Source organism: Scleropages formosus, chromosome 6 (genome assembly GCF_900964775.1).
Source record: "Scleropages formosus chromosome 6, fSclFor1.1, whole genome shotgun sequence".
In the NCBI taxonomy this organism is placed as follows: domain Eukaryota; kingdom Metazoa; phylum Chordata; class Actinopteri; order Osteoglossiformes; family Osteoglossidae; genus Scleropages; species Scleropages formosus.
This window is the reverse complement of record NC_041811.1, coordinates 32437335-32452823: the sequence shown is the minus strand read 5'-3', so window position 1 is coordinate 32452823 and position 15489 is coordinate 32437335. Positions and strand designations below refer to the sequence as shown.

At 42.6% G+C, this 15489-nt stretch overlaps 1 protein-coding gene across 1 annotated transcript; it reads right to left on the bottom strand.

Moving 5' to 3' along the window:
* Positions 1-392: 392 nt before the first annotated feature.
* Positions 393-13656, bottom strand: slc2a11l (solute carrier family 2 member 11, like). The gene is made up of 11 exons (XM_018749899.2): positions 13651-13656; positions 12261-12421; positions 9913-10037; positions 7709-7838; positions 7243-7391; positions 6806-6993; positions 5778-5888; positions 4398-4499; positions 4115-4190; positions 1824-1951; positions 393-1235 (listed from the first exon to the last, which is right to left on the bottom strand). The coding sequence occupies exons 1-11, from the start codon at positions 13654-13656 to the stop codon at positions 1026-1028; spliced, it is 1386 nt and encodes a 461-aa protein (XP_018605415.1). The 3' UTR covers positions 393-1025.
* Positions 13657-15489: the final 1833 nt, after the last annotated feature.

Sequence of the window (15489 nt, the reverse complement as noted above, 5' to 3'; positions counted from 1 at the left end):
AGCGACAATGAAAACTGCTGCACAGTTCTATTCTTTCCTCTGACGTCTTTCTCCATGGTGATTAACAGCAGTAGGTTTGTATTCTAAGCCATTTAGAATATTTTACCCATTTATGTATCTGGTTAATATTCAATTCAGGGCAAACACCTTGATCAAGGGTGCTACAGTGAAAGGGGGGATTTGACCACAAGACCTTCTGACTGTAGGGCAATGTCTGTAACTACTATTTTAGCTGACTAAATTTTAAAAGAGCAGTGTTTACACAGGCACTAAACGCAACATGTGAACAGCTAACTGGCCACAATGCCTGGTACTACAAAAACTAAATATGTTATCTGTCTGTCATTCTCAGCTTGACTCCTAAGATTAGCAACTGCTCACTCTATTCTTAATATCTATATATGTTACAATAAAGCTCAGCTCTAGATTGACCAAATGGCTCTCCAAGCATGGATCATCTAAGATGTCATTATCCTGCAGTGTGTGTGCTTTTTGCATGGGGAGATGGGGGGTTGTGAGGAAGGACAATCACCCCCTGCAAACAGCTGGAATTGTAGATAGTGACACATAAACATCCACCCCCGTGAGTGCGTGTCCACTGCAGCCTGTGTTTCAGGGGTGAAGACCCACTGCTGATTATGATTATCCTACTGTTCTTGCTGTGACTATAATGAAAAAGACACAACTTGCCTACTTTCAGCACCGATCATCTTTTATCCATTAATGTAGAGGAAATTCAATAGTTATTTATCTGATATACTTCTTGTTTTAAATCCAGAAACTTTCAAAACGTGTTCTGGAGCTCACAGCTGAACTTGGTGTCTCATCTGTGAGAGGGCATACTTTTATCACTGCAGTCACTGGCATTGACGATTATAACATTTTTTTAAACACTGGGCATAGGAAATAAGATGAGAATTGTATTCCTGTAGATGATTTTTTTTTGGGGAAAATAAAGAGATCCCAGCAGGTACTTTTTTCTTAAATGTATAGCCATACATCAGAAGAGGAGAAAAAAGTACACTTCAGAGTTTAGTTGTTTTGAGAGTCCAAAATTCATCCACTGCCAGTTGTGCTGCCTGTTTGGTCCCAGCTATTTTGTGCATTCTCTGAAAGTCATCCATAATTTCCAAAGTTGATCTGTTCTTGGTCTCCGGAATGTGGAACCAGACAAAACACACAGCGATGATGCAGAAGACTATGAAGATGATGAAACAATACTCTCCCAGATTCTCCTGTACAGTGAAGGGAGAAAAAGTTTTCAGTGCTCTGAGACATGATTTCTAGCATCTACTTTGACTCTGTCTCATTCTGACCGTGATGTTAGAAATCATGTTAGATGTAGAAGAGCATATTCAAGTCTAGCAGCCCTGAAGCTTTCTGGAATTTCAAACATTTGTGGGAGTTTGGACTACTGTGGAAGTTTAACTGCCAGTGTCACATAGGATATCCAAAATCAGAGCGCTGAACTCTTTAAATTAATTATACCTTAATCAAGGCTTAGAACCAAAATGGACCTCTATAACGCTTTCTTGTGAAGCATGTTTGTATCATCAGAAGCAATTTATCACAAAACAATTACAAAAAAAGAAAATATTTTATAGAAAATCTAAGTAACTGTTAGTATCTTTGTTTCAAAGTTGAAGCAGGTTTAGGACACACTTCTGGTTGAGGAGTCAGGATGTTTTCTCCTGCTGCATCTTAAACTGTTATTAACCAACAGATGCATTTGGCTTATATCTGAGAACTGTTCAGGTAAATATGTAATCCGGCTTCATGAAATACCCCTTAGATGGGGAACCCGCACCACCACTGGTACTTACCGCAATAAGAGGGAAGATCATCCCAATGATGAAGAGACCAAACCAGCTGAGGCAGCAGCCAACAGTGAAGGCTGATGCTTTATACTCTTGGGTAAAAATCTCTCCAGGTAGGGATGCAGTTACACCACCTGTGAGATGCAGGTGTTTAGAAGCCATTGTGGGAACTTCACACTGATTTCCATTTTAGTAAGTAATTCCTAACCCCAGCTTGCTCAGTAAACAGATAGGCAGCTAGCTAGGTGGATAGATGAATAAATAAATAACTTCATGTTGATAATATACCAGATTGTTTGGCACCTCGTATTCTTTTGAAACAGCCACTTAAAAGAAAAGTTCTAAAAAAAGTTGTCTTACATTGTAGAGATATTGCCAAGGTGTGCTGTTGAGGTTTACTATTCTTGTGGGGACATTTCTGAACTCTTGTGAACAGGCATATTGAGGGCATGGACAAAATAACAGGAACAACTAACAACACAGCAATATCAAAGACCTAATAAGGAATCGGAACACCCTTTTTTCCTTCAGAAAAGCTTCAAACCTTCTTGGAATGCAATCATTCAAGTCCTGAACTGTGTGTAGACGGATACTGCACCATTCTTCAAGAATTAAAGCTTCCAGTTCTTTGAGGGATGAAGGACATGGGGATCTACTTTCTATTCTGCACTCCGTAGAGTCACATAAGGGTTCAGAGGTGTTTAGATCTGGTTACTGGGGTGGGCATGGAAAGCATTTGATTTGGTGTATCTGGGGGCATTATATCCTGGAATATGGGAACATATTGAGGGAGCAGTTTTTACACTATAGGGTGCACCTGGTCCTGTAAAATGGCCTTGTATTCCTTGGCCATTATATAACCATGCAGAGCAATTATCAGACCTTAGAGAGTCCCATTAGATGGCTGCCCATACCATTAAGGATCTCCCACCCTGTTTAACAGTTGGCAGCAGACATTGCGGCTTCAAGGCATCCTTTGGCTTTCTCCAAATGTAAACCTGTATGGATGTAGGAAATAGGGCGAAATATAGCTCATCAGACCATATTACTTTCCCCATGTCTCAGGGGTCCTGATTTTGTGCTCCTTCCACCAGGAGTCTTTATGTGGCCTTGGCCCTGAATACAACCAGGTTCTGAATGTGAGCTCTGCCAAAACTTCCTGCTTTGTGAAGCCAGCATACAGCTTTTATTGAGGCTGGGATACAGGTGCTGATTCTATTCGGTGGTCATTTTTGAGGCACTTAGCCACAACGTACAGGCAGGGATAGATGGACATGAGTGTTGATCCTGTGAATTTTTCGTCTGTCCCTGCCTGTGAGCATTGACTTTGTACACCGACGCTGCCGGGAGCACCTAAACCGATTACGGACCGGGCACGGCCGATTCAGGGCACACATGTACAAAATGGGACTAGCAGACAGCCCTGGATGCCCCTGCAGAGAGCAGCAATAAACTACAAAACATCTGCTAGATCACTGCCCTGCGTACACGCTCACACCAGTGGATTTGACGAACATCGACGATACAGACGTTAAACTCTGGCTACATGAAGTCACTTTTACAGCTTAAAGCTTGCCCTAAGTTACTAAAGATCTGTTTTTGATCACGCACACACTTTTGCTGAAGCCACTTATCCCAAACGGAGCGGTGGCAAACCGGAGCCTAACCCGGCAACACAGGGCATAAGGCTGGAGGGGGAGGGGACACACCCAGGACGAGACGCCAGTCTGTCTGTTTTTGATCATACGATTTAAAAAAATAAAATAAATAGCTTTGACTTGCAACTACTGCAGCTTTTCTACATCCATATGCGGTCATTATTTTATTAATAGTTTTGCACTTGTGACCAATGGATTCAGGCACTACCTGTTTGTAACTGTTAGTTGCCTCCTGTTGCTTGGAAACTCACATCAAAATGCTAATTTTCAGACCTCTTTTGTAGTTAAAAAGTAATGCTGATTGACAACCTAATATGACTCACCTGTGCGTTTGTAACTGTAGTGTAATTCTTTCAAGTTAAATTTCTTCTTCATGCTGTGTTTCTATTATTTTGTCCAACCCCTGTACATGCACACATAAATGTTTTAAAAATTTGCACAATATGGCTTATTTGCAAAAATCTACTTCTTTGCATATTCTTAACCAAGGTTTAGGCAATGTCAGCCTGCAAGTAATATAAAGGTGAACAAAGTCTGCCTGTGTCTGTGTGTGTTTTGATCTTGGTTTGCTCCTAAGGAACCACAGCTGGAACAGAACCCAGGCAGGTCTTGAAAGCTGTATTGGTTTTACATGCATACCTGGTCCACAGCCAAAGATGAATATGTACATAAAGATGAGAACCATGCTGCAGTACGGCATCCAAAAGGCAAAATTCTGAAAAACGTAAAGCAAATTTAGTTTAAAGACTAGAATATACTCATAATACAAGTTCTGTACACATACATTTTCTGAAATTGAACATGTATTTTAGCCAGAAAGAGCCAATAAATGGCACAATAAACTTCTCACTGTGGCTGGTGAAGCACACCAGGAAAGACAGGTTTGTAAAGGACGGATATTTAAAGGAGTGACATGGTTTACCTGCAGGAGGAGGCTAATGGTGAGGAGGCCCAAAACTGTACCCATGGCTAAATAACCTCCAATGAGCAGAGGTCGCCTCCCAGCACTCTCAATAACCATGGCCTGTGCAGAAACATCCATGATCATTTCTCTTGCTTACAGTTACTCATTTAGCTGACACTTCTCCAAAGCAGCATTAAAAAAAAAAAAAAAAAAAAAAAATTACCATTGGAATTTTATTTGAGCATCTGTATTTGTGACTTTATCCAAATAATGATACTGCTCTACCCAATGTCGAATGTTCCTTCTATCTGCCATGCCCACACCTTCAAGCTGACATGGAACACCTGGAATGCAGCGCAGACTGGGGCATGAAAGGCTGCATCAGATCAGCAGCTGATGCGGAACCTTGTTCAGCCTTGTTGTTTGCGACCTCCTAGCTCTTCTAATTCCTGTTCCCTAACACCTTCCCCGATCCCGTCCCTTGTTCCCACGATACTGTACCTCTTTATGATCTTCGACCTCTTGCCTGTGTACCGACCTCGCCTTTTGGATTCTCCCTGTAATGACGTTTGCACCTCAAAGACTAATTGCCTGTTCTTTGACCACCTCTCTTGGATTTCCCTGAATACACCACGTATACCGCTCTGCACTTGGGTCCGCCGCTTCCTTCTGGAACCAGACATGACACTATCGCTTGCAAATTCATTTATAGATAGTCTGCAAGTTGTGATGGTCTGACTTACGATTTTTCGACTTTACGATGGTGCGATAGCGATACACATTCAGTAGAAACCATACTTTGAATTTTGATTTTTTTCCCAGGCAAGCGATATGCAGTATGATACTCTCTCGTGATGCTGGGCAGCGGCAGTGATCCGCATCTCCCAGTCTGTTACGCGGTCACTAGTGTATATAACCAATACTCTGCACTGTTCTGTGTTTTTTTTGGATACCCCCTATATCTATGTTGAGTTTTGTGCATCCATCATGTCTACAAAACACCCATCTGGGTCTTCTGTTACTGGTGAGAAGAAGAAGAAGGTGATGACTCTTGAGGAGAAACTCAAGATAATTGCCCAGCATGAAGGTGACAAGCCCATAATGGTCATCGCACATGTACTTTGACTTTCGCAATTGACAATCTCGACCATCTTAAAGGATAAGAAGAGATGATGTTCGGTAGGTTAGGTGTATTAAATGTATCTTCGACGTACAATATTTTCAACTTACGATGGGTTTATCAATACATAACCCCATCATAAATCAGACCGTCTGCATTTCCATTCACCTTTGCTACCTCTATGCTAATCATGATTAGAACTACCTAGGACAGTACCAAGCAGACAAAGACAACAAATTCTGTGCAGTGTGGCTGAAGTAAAGAATTGTGAGGCTCACACAGGTCATTGAGGTCATGACTTCACAAATGCTCGTTCCCAGAGTGGCGTAACGCATCTGAGAAGGTTGTAGCCCCGCTGTCCTGAACACGTCAAAGCTATAGAGGTAGACCTGGAAGCAGAGAAGAGCAAGGTGTGGATATTTCAGCAAGTTCAAGTGACATTAGTTATCATTCATCAGCAGTAAACTGTAGTTTTAGTCATTTGTACCAGTGGGTTTTGTGGTAAACTACTTCAGGTTAAGTTCTCAGGTGAAAGGTTTTTGAAGTGGGTCCCAGCTAAGATTCAAACCAGCAACACTGTGACTAATAATTACGGAAATCAACTAAAAATAACACAATCAGTATTACAAAAAACAGCAAGCTCTTAGCTGTAATGACCTATTTTGCATGTTTGGATAGCAACTATTAGAATAAAATATGAAACTTCACTTGAAAACTTTAAGACATACAAAACATCAATCTTTCCCAAAACCTCCCGTTGTACTGTGTTTTTGTCTTTTTTAAGAAAGACTTTTAATTTTACACCCACTCATATGTTGCACAACCAACTACAACTACATATTTGTGAGAATAAAACCAAAATTCTGAACCACTTTCATTGTACATCAGACATGCTAGTTTGCCTACTAATTTTATATTTTCAATTATTCATGATCAATAGCCAGTTGTTTGAGGTCTACAGTGCCTCCAAGAAGCACTGGAGAACTTTATTTCTGTACAGTATAAAAATGTCTCCTTGAACCCTGTCATAGCCTCTACAAGTCCTGGATGAGCTCCAGACTTCCATGACTGTGTACTGCAGTTACTCACAATGAATGAATAAATAAGTAAAAGACTACCCTAAGACAAAACTAGTACTATTTTATTAAATATATTTGCGTTATCATTATACGGTATATAAACACCTCTTATGTATGTATTGTACTGATTACACAACAAAGTCAATGTTGACTGGATTGACAGAAATTGCATGAATGACTTGCTGAATGATTGGTTGATGCATATGATGGGCCACATATCTACTTACCACATTGATCCCGCTCATCTGGAGAGAGAAGTATAAGACGATGATAGCTAGCAGCTGCCAGCGAACAGTTCGGTCTCGGACCAGCTCCATCGGGCTCGTAGGTCGCACCTTCTGAATTCTTGCCTTTTGCAGCAGCAGCTCCTCTAACTCTAGGGCATAGCTGTGTTTTCCCCACAGCTGTTGCATGGCTATGGGGGGGGGGTTGGGGGTGGAGCAGGTTTATTGTACCTTGGTCCTACAATCAGAGCAACTGAATGTACCATTATTAAGTTTTTGATTTAGATTGTAGGAATATTCCACATACAGTGGAAATTTATGTTGGGTCTCACATAAACAGGAGACATAAGCTGAATACATAAACACAATACTCTATGAGAAACACCCTGTTTTTCTGAATGTACTGGAAAGAAAAATCTACCGATAGCAAATTGCCTTACCTTTCTCACAGCCCTTGTGGTCCCCCAGGTCAAGCAGTAGGTATTGAGGAGACTCTGGCATTAAGGGAAGAGTGACCAGCTGGAGGGTCCCTATCAGACCACTGAAGCCCACCAGCCATGGCCAGCACTCCTCTGTGCCTAAGAACTCCCTGAGAGGGCAAGGGGTAGCTCAGCTAAACCAGTGAGCCATTGATCTTCTGGACAGAGCATGTGCTCATCATAGAGTCAGGAATTGAGTACACAGCCTAGTTTATTATAGCCCCTGTTCAAATTTGGGTTTTAACAAAGTAACTATTAAGGAAGAAGAACAAAAATATATGTAGTCTTTTAAAGACCATGTGTCTGTGAGACTCAGTTTTGCTGTGTACATACAGAGAGCATGGTTTAGTACCATCCGTGGTCAGCACAAGGTGGCCCCTGGATATCGGTATAACACCTCCAGGTGTTGCTGTGGCAGATGTCTCACCTGAACCCCAGGAGCTGTGCGAAGAACCTCCCAAACGCAATGAAGAAGGAAACTGATGCGCCCATCAAGCCACGCAGCCTCTTGGGGGAACACTCCATCACATACAGTGCATGAGAAGTGAAACCAATGCCTGGGGGTTGGGGAGCAGGGGAAAACGAGGTGAATTGTGCAGTCAATGTAGGGGCACAGTCCAGCTTAGGCAAAAACTATATCACATGTGGGTCATTCCACTCCTCTAGAGTGGAATTTATTCACGGCTTTGTGTTGATTGAATCAAATGTTCAAAACCAACTTTAACGAAAAGTATCATTGCAGGGCTTGGTTATGGAGTACTGCTTCTTCTGCTGTCTGGTCTTCAGAACAACCTCAGATTGCTGATTCAACTAATTTGAACACAGACATATAGAGAATGTTTATGGAGTACTCCATTCTCCTCAACCTTTAACACATTTAATTCTGATAAGGAAATCTAGTTTTTTTTTTTTTTTTTATTAAACACAATAAATTCAATGCAATTATAATGCAAGAAATACATACACACACACACATTTGCAGAACCGCTTGTCCCATACGGGGTCGCGGGGAACCGGAGCCTACCCGGTAACACAGGGCGTAGGGCCAGAGGGGGAGGGGACACACCCAGGACGGGACGCCAGTCCGTCGCAAGGCACCCCAAGCGGGACTCAAATCCCAGACCCACCGGAGAGCAGAACTGTGGTCCAACCCACTGCGCCACCGCACCCCCTTGTTCATGCAAGAAATATTTTTATGCAATATTTCTCTTAAAACCTATTTAGAAATAGTCCAGTAACACCATTTTTGCTGGCAAACATTACACGAGCACCTGCATTTGCTCAGTGACGAGCCCATCGCCTGCCCCACAAAACATTCGACTAAGAAACTTTGAGTAACACACTATCTCCTGGTCCCAATTATGTTTGTAATGTGGGGGCCAACTTTACATATACATAAATATATATATAGTTGCATAGTGGCCATTGGTGGTCAGGACAGAGGCTTCAGAAATCAGATCTTCCAACAAAATGTTACTAACAAAAAGGCATGACAAAAAATGGCCCCTTAAAACAAAACATCTCAACTAAACTACAAGCTCACTACTTCAGCAGGGAGCCATTCTCCTCCCTGGCATCTACCAGTCCTTCCTCTTGATCCTAAGACCAATTTCCATATATACTTCCCTTGACTGTCATAACCTGCAACAACTGATTCAACGTAAGGTGATGTGTTAAGTCCAGCCTTTCATTTTGGTTACACTTCCTACACTGAATACAGACACACACCCTTTCACCCAAACACTTAAATGCACTCCAGCGTGTCACTCCCTACTGCATCAAACTCAGCTGCAAGCTACTCTAGTTCACAGGAAAGATGACAGTAAGATCAGGGTAACAGGACCACACTATCTGCAAACAACAGCAAGACACTCCTGAAAATGTCCTCAGCCAGGATACTCTCCAAATCTGACTGTCCCTTGATATCCAGTGCATGATCACAATAAAATGAATGAAGCAGACTCCTGTGTATATGATTCACCCTAACTCGGGCATAAAAAAAAACAAAAAAAGTTGGCCAAAGCTAGTTCTACTCACTCAAAATTCTCACTCCCCACAAGAGTTCAGACCAGCTGCCTTACATATTCCCCTTCATTGTCTTTTGACAAAAAGCAGATGTTCTAATCCACAATTTGCAGGGCAGCCATTAATTCTATCCCAACCCTATGACATGGCTCCACCTCTCACCAGATCAGTATACTCAATATATTATGTATAGCACTCATTTAATAGTGTCCCATGCAACAGTTTATGAAATTATATACCCTTTTACATATAATGGGTTTTTTATTCAGTAGGCTTGAGTAAGCTGAGACAACAAATATTTCACCATAAAAAAAAATTCATTTTAGTAGGTTTCCGGTGTGTATTGACTACTTCTACCACACACACACACATTTTCAGAACCGCTTGTCCCATACGGGGTCACGGGGAACCGGAGCCTACCCGGGAACACAGGGGCGTAAGGCCAGAGGGGGAGGGAACACACCCAGGACGGGACGCCAGTCCGTCGCAAGGCACCCCAAGCGGGACTTGAACCCCAGACCCACCGGACAGCAGGACAGTGGTCCAGCCCACTGCGCCACCGCACCCCCTTATCTACTTCTACCAATTAATTCTTATCACTCTTACCTGCATTTATCCCATAAAGGAGTCGTCCAACTATAATCATCTCAAAAGATGTGGCTGTTTTACTGACCAGCATGAAGATGGATCCAGCTATTGCCACAAAATTGTTCAATAGCAGGGTTTTTTTTCTGGTAGAGGAGAAAATAAAACCATCACTTTCCTCACTGAATTAAACTCTGAGTACAATTTAATTATGTAGTAGTTTACAAATTATTCCAGTGGACCTAGACAGTAGAATTCCACAGACAGAGTGAGATTTACAAAGGAAAGTGCAAAAATAATGGAAGCACAAAAATGTCTTTATAGTGTATCGGGGCTCCACAAGCAACCAGAATGGCTCTAGTGCACCTTGGCAAATATTTTACTATTAATTTATCCAATTTCAAATTACTGCTTATCCTAAGCAGGACTGTGGTGATCCAGAGCCTATCCTGGAAGTACTGTGCACAAGGCCGAGGGGGATAGCCTACAGCCTGGATGGGAATATCCCACCGATTTCATCTTTGTCCACCAAAAAATGCCTGTCTCAATGTACACGAAGTGCACATCTGCTCCGAAGACACACTACAAGAAGTTATTGCTTTCTTCTCGTTGTGTAGCTAGGTTGCTAACCATTCACTAACTAGGTAACAAACTCTGCCTTCGGTCAAAATAGAGTGGAACATCACTTATATCTACATTTATTCATTTAGCCTCTTTTCTCCAAAGCAACATACAGCTCATAGAAAACACAACAAGTGCATTATATAGACTTAATAGCTAAGACTCATTTAGCTGACACTTTTCTCCAAAGCAACTTACAATGTTAAGATTACAATTACTTACCCATTTATACAGCTGGGCAATTTTAACTGGAGTAATTTAGGATAAGTACCATGCTCAAAGGTACTACAGCTAAAGGCAGGGATTAAACCTACAACATTGGGATCCAAAGACAGTAGCCCTAACCACTACACTACCAGCTGTCTCAAGACAGAGAGCACCTCCTTAGCTGTAATAAACTAGATATATAACATGTTTTAATTCAGTGCTTGCTATATAATGTCTTAACCATTTCTTAGTGAGAAACAATAAGAAGTTTGCCTTATGCTTGTGTTCAAAGTGCTCTGTGTCACTGCATGAGAAGAGCGCTCTATTTATTTTAAAAAAAAAGTGAATTGAATTGAATTCTCCTGGAGAGTAGCTAACTTGCTAAGTACTAGTTTTATAACAAGTTTTGTTTCCTTGTTAACCAGAAAGCAAATGTCAACATTAGCAATGGAATATCGCTGAAGTGCCTCAGATAAACACCATTAATTTAGCTTCAAAAAACTAGTTTATTCTAGTGTAATTTCGATGTCCTAAATAAATATTTACCACACACACACTTTCAGAACCGCTTGTCCCATATGGGTTTGCGGGGAACCGGAGCCTACCTGGTAACACAGGGCGTAGGGCCAGGACACACCCAGGACGGGACGCCAGTCCGTCACAAGGCACCCCAAGTGGGACTCGAACCCCAGACCCACCGGAGAGCAGGACTGTGGTCCAACCCACTGCGTCACCACACCCCCTGAATATTTACCAAGCTGTGTTTATTAAATCAGCCAGACTGACTGAGGAAGCAAGTTCATGGAAAAAACTAACCATGTAAATTTAGCTTTCTTTGGATTTTGAGTATCTGAACTAACTGGTCTTGTTAATTTGTTAATTATTTGGAAAGTGTTGGTGTCTGGGTTTCATTGAGACAATTAGAAACATATCAGTTAAGGATAAAGACTTATAGTACAAAGGCTGTCAGTGCCAGTGCTGCTTCTGCCCTTACTGTATTACCTTTGAGCAATGTGCTTACCCTGAGTTGCACCAGTATAAATACCCTGTTATATAAACAGATAAACAATTGGAAGTGGATTTTGATAAGGATGTCAGCTAAATGGCAAAGGAATGATTTTACATATATTCATTTAGCAAATGCTTTTCTCCAAAGCAACACAAATCTTAGAAAATACAATGTGTTTATTACATTAGGAGAAAGAGAGACTTAGATGCAGACATGTGATTCTAAAGTACAGTTCATACTTGATTTTAAGCATGATGGTATGTTAGTTCCTTAAATATCTTAAAGATCACATCTCTATGGAGGTGCCTGATTTCAGTATAATTTGTATCCCTCAGATATTTAAGTGTTTCCACTCTTTTGGCACTTACTGATAGCTTGTAGTTTTATCTGTTTTTTACAGCTGGATGTACCTGAAAGCAACTCAGTTTTATGCCCTTCACTCAAGGGTTAAAACAAGCCCATCTTGGCAAACACAACACCACCAGCCACCATAACATGAAATAATCCCTATGTGTTTACTAGCTGGACTTACCTTCCATAAGTGACAATAAGTCTTCCAGAGAAGAAGGCCCCAATGACTCCACCCAGACAGAAGACGGAAACAATGAAAGACCAGATCAAGGTTAAAGACTGAGGCTCCAAGAAGAGGCCATAGCGCTCCTGGCAGGTCTTATTCACCAAGTCCTTAATGAACTGCAATGCAAAAATGCTTAAATAAGCTTCACACAAAAAATTATTTTCATGAGGCTCAAAATCAAATGGATGAAAACCATCCATCTCTCAACCTTTTAAAAAAGTTGCATCACTTAATGACATGAGACAGATAAGCAGGTTATTGTTTTAACTATTAAGAATCCATCCTTTAATCATACATACTCTTTGAAACCACTTGTCCTAAGTGGGGTTACACCAAACCAGAGCCTAACCCAGCAATGCAGGGCACAAGGCTGGAGGGGGAGGGAACACACCCAGGATGGGACACCAGTCCATCACAAAGCATCCCAAGCAGGACTCAAATCCCAGACCCACTACAAAACAGGACCCAGCCAAACCTACTGCACCACCCTGCCACTGCCTATTCGTTAATAATCATATGATTTTTGTTTAAATCATTTTTGCTGCACATTAGCAACGTTATTTACAAATTAAATCTTTATAAATTAAAAATATTATTTTGCTCAAGATGCAAAAAAGTTTCATGCATTTCATTCTAGCAGACTTCTCTGATAACCTTTATGGATGCCAAACATTACACTTACTGTGAGCAGAAATGTTGCAGCAAGGATTGTAAATAAAACCAAACAATATCATTATATTACAACCGTTCTTAGGCCCCTGCATTGGCTCACAGCAATATTTAAGACAAACATTAAAAATGTATTGCTTAATTTCAAGGTTGTACAATTAAGCTTGAGTGTTTACAGGCTGGGGGTGCGGTGGTGCAGTGGGTTGGACCACAGTCCTGCTCTCCGGTGGGTCTGGGGTTCAAGTCCCGCTTGGGGTGCCTTGTGATGGACTGGTGTCCCGTCCTGGGTGTGTCCCCTCCCTCTCTGGCCTTCCGCCCTGTGTTACCGGGTAGGCTCCGGTTCCCCGTGACCCCGTTTGGGACAAGCGGTTCTGAAAATGTGTGTGTGTTTACAGGCTAGGGGGGCATGGGGGAATGGTGGCGCAGCAAGTTCAGCTGGGTCCTAATTTTCAGTGGGTCTGGGGTTCGAGTCCTGGTTGGAGTGCCTTTTGACAGATTGGCATCCCATCCTGGGTGAGTCCCCTCCCCCTCCAGTGCTGTGTCCTGTGTTGCCGGGTTGGGTTCCACCTTGCCGCGACTGGGACAGGCAGACTCAGACAGTGTGTGTTTATCTGACTTATTCATCAGAAAATTATAAAAGCACGAAGGCACTCTTTGATCACAAGACAGACTTTACTATCATTCCTAAAATGAATGACTGTTGGTAGTAAAGTACTCGGGTTATTGTGCCACTGAACAGTGGAATAGTCTACTAGCCAATGATATGGATGCACCATCTGTCAACATGTTTAAGTCTTTACTACTTTTTATTCGCATACTGGGTAAAGCTGTTTGTTCTGCTCTCCATGAAGCTGTCTGTGCAATGTGACAATCTTGTGTCCAGGCTGCTGTCAAAGTCATTGTGTGCAGTAACTATTACATACAGCTGGTCCCTAACTTATGAACATCATTGGAATTGAGACTTGGTTTCTTACTCAAAATGTTTGTAAATTGAATATGAAACGGAGCAGGTCAGGGCCTCTTTTTTAATTCTTTAAGCAGCTACTCATATAATGTGCACCAGCAAAAATGGGGGTATTGGACAAAGTGACCATACCTCTACAATTGTCTGTCCACTGGTGAAACGCACTTTTGTTTACTGATTTGAACATTGCTTTTAGAGAAAAGCTTCACCTAAAGAAATAAATGTAACATAAATCTGTGTGTGTGTAAATGTCAGCAACCTGGACAACTTCACGATATGGGAGGCAACAGCGGGGTTTTTCGGATGAGAACAAGGCATCACAGCAGACTGTCTCTCCCATTTAACATAATGTCAACAGTGGGGGGGCAGACAGCACTTCACTGTGGTGAGCTGAGATGGCTCATGGACATGCCTGGCCTTTTTTGTTTTTAAATAAAAGCGTTAATCTTACAATCTTAAATGAAGATCAAGCATCATACATTTGTTCGCAATGCTACACAGCAGCTCTAACATAGTGTCTGAATGTTTTACAGAGTGAAGGACATTGGCTGTGCTCTTGTGAACTTTATTTCTTTACATCTGAAATACACACACACACATTGTCGGAACCGCTTGTCCCATACGGGGTCGCGGAACCTACCCGGCAACACAGGGCGTAAGGCCGGAGGGAGAGGGGACACACCCAGGACGGGACGCCAGTCCATCGCAAGGCACCCCAAGCGGGACTCGAACCCCAGACCCACTGGAGAGCAGGACTGTGGTCCAACCCACTGCGCCACCACCCCATCTGAAATATCTGTGAGCCAAATTACCAAAAATTTCTCTGTTTTCTGACTATGTCTTCTGGATTGCCATATGAACAGTCTGCTTGTGCTCCGCACTTGGGTCCGACACTTCCGCGCAGGGGAAACTCCATGACAGAAGGTTCCGCCTTTTTTTTGGACCCAGCAGAATTAGAGCGCCTCCGGCGCTCGCTCGCTGCTCAAGATGCTTTGTTAACAATGCATGAGCAGACCCTCTCTCGCCTGCAGAATATGATCAAAACTTCCTAGAGCGCACGCAAACCTCCGCGTGCAGGACACATCCCGCACACAGTCCACTCCGCCCTCGCCGAGGCAGGCCTTCCCCAGGATCTGCAGCTGGCCCCTCCCACCAGGTATGATGGTACTCCTGCGTGCTGTGACAGTTTTCGGCTGCAATGCAAGCTCATTTGTTTTAGCATGCCCCAAGTGTACGTTTCTGATCTTAGTTGGATTGTGTACATGATTTCCCTTCTGACCGACCAGGCGTTGGATTGGGCCACGGCCTCATGGGGGCGCCTTTCCCAGTTGTCATATGAGGACTTCAAGGACCACTTCCGGTCAGTGTTTGGGCTTCCCTGTGCAGACCTGACCACCAGCGACCATCTCTTTGCCCTGACCCAAGGTGATCGCCCTGCTGCGGACTATGTGCTCAAGTTCAGGATTCTAGCAGGAAAGAGTGGCTGGAATCAGAACGCCCTCTTAGCCTGTTTTCGAAGCGGTCTGAATCCCAAACTGCGCAAGGAGCTGG

Coding starts and splice junctions, on each gene's coding strand:
- slc2a11l (XM_018749899.2), bottom strand. Junction 5,889..6,805: donor AGATGAGCGGGATCAATGTG/GTAAGTAGATAT, acceptor CTCTGCTTCCAG/GTCTACCTCTATAGCTTTGA. Junction 1,952..4,114: donor CATCTTTGGCTGTGGACCAG/GTATGCATGTAA, acceptor TGCATCTCACAG/GTGGTGTAACTGCATCCCTA.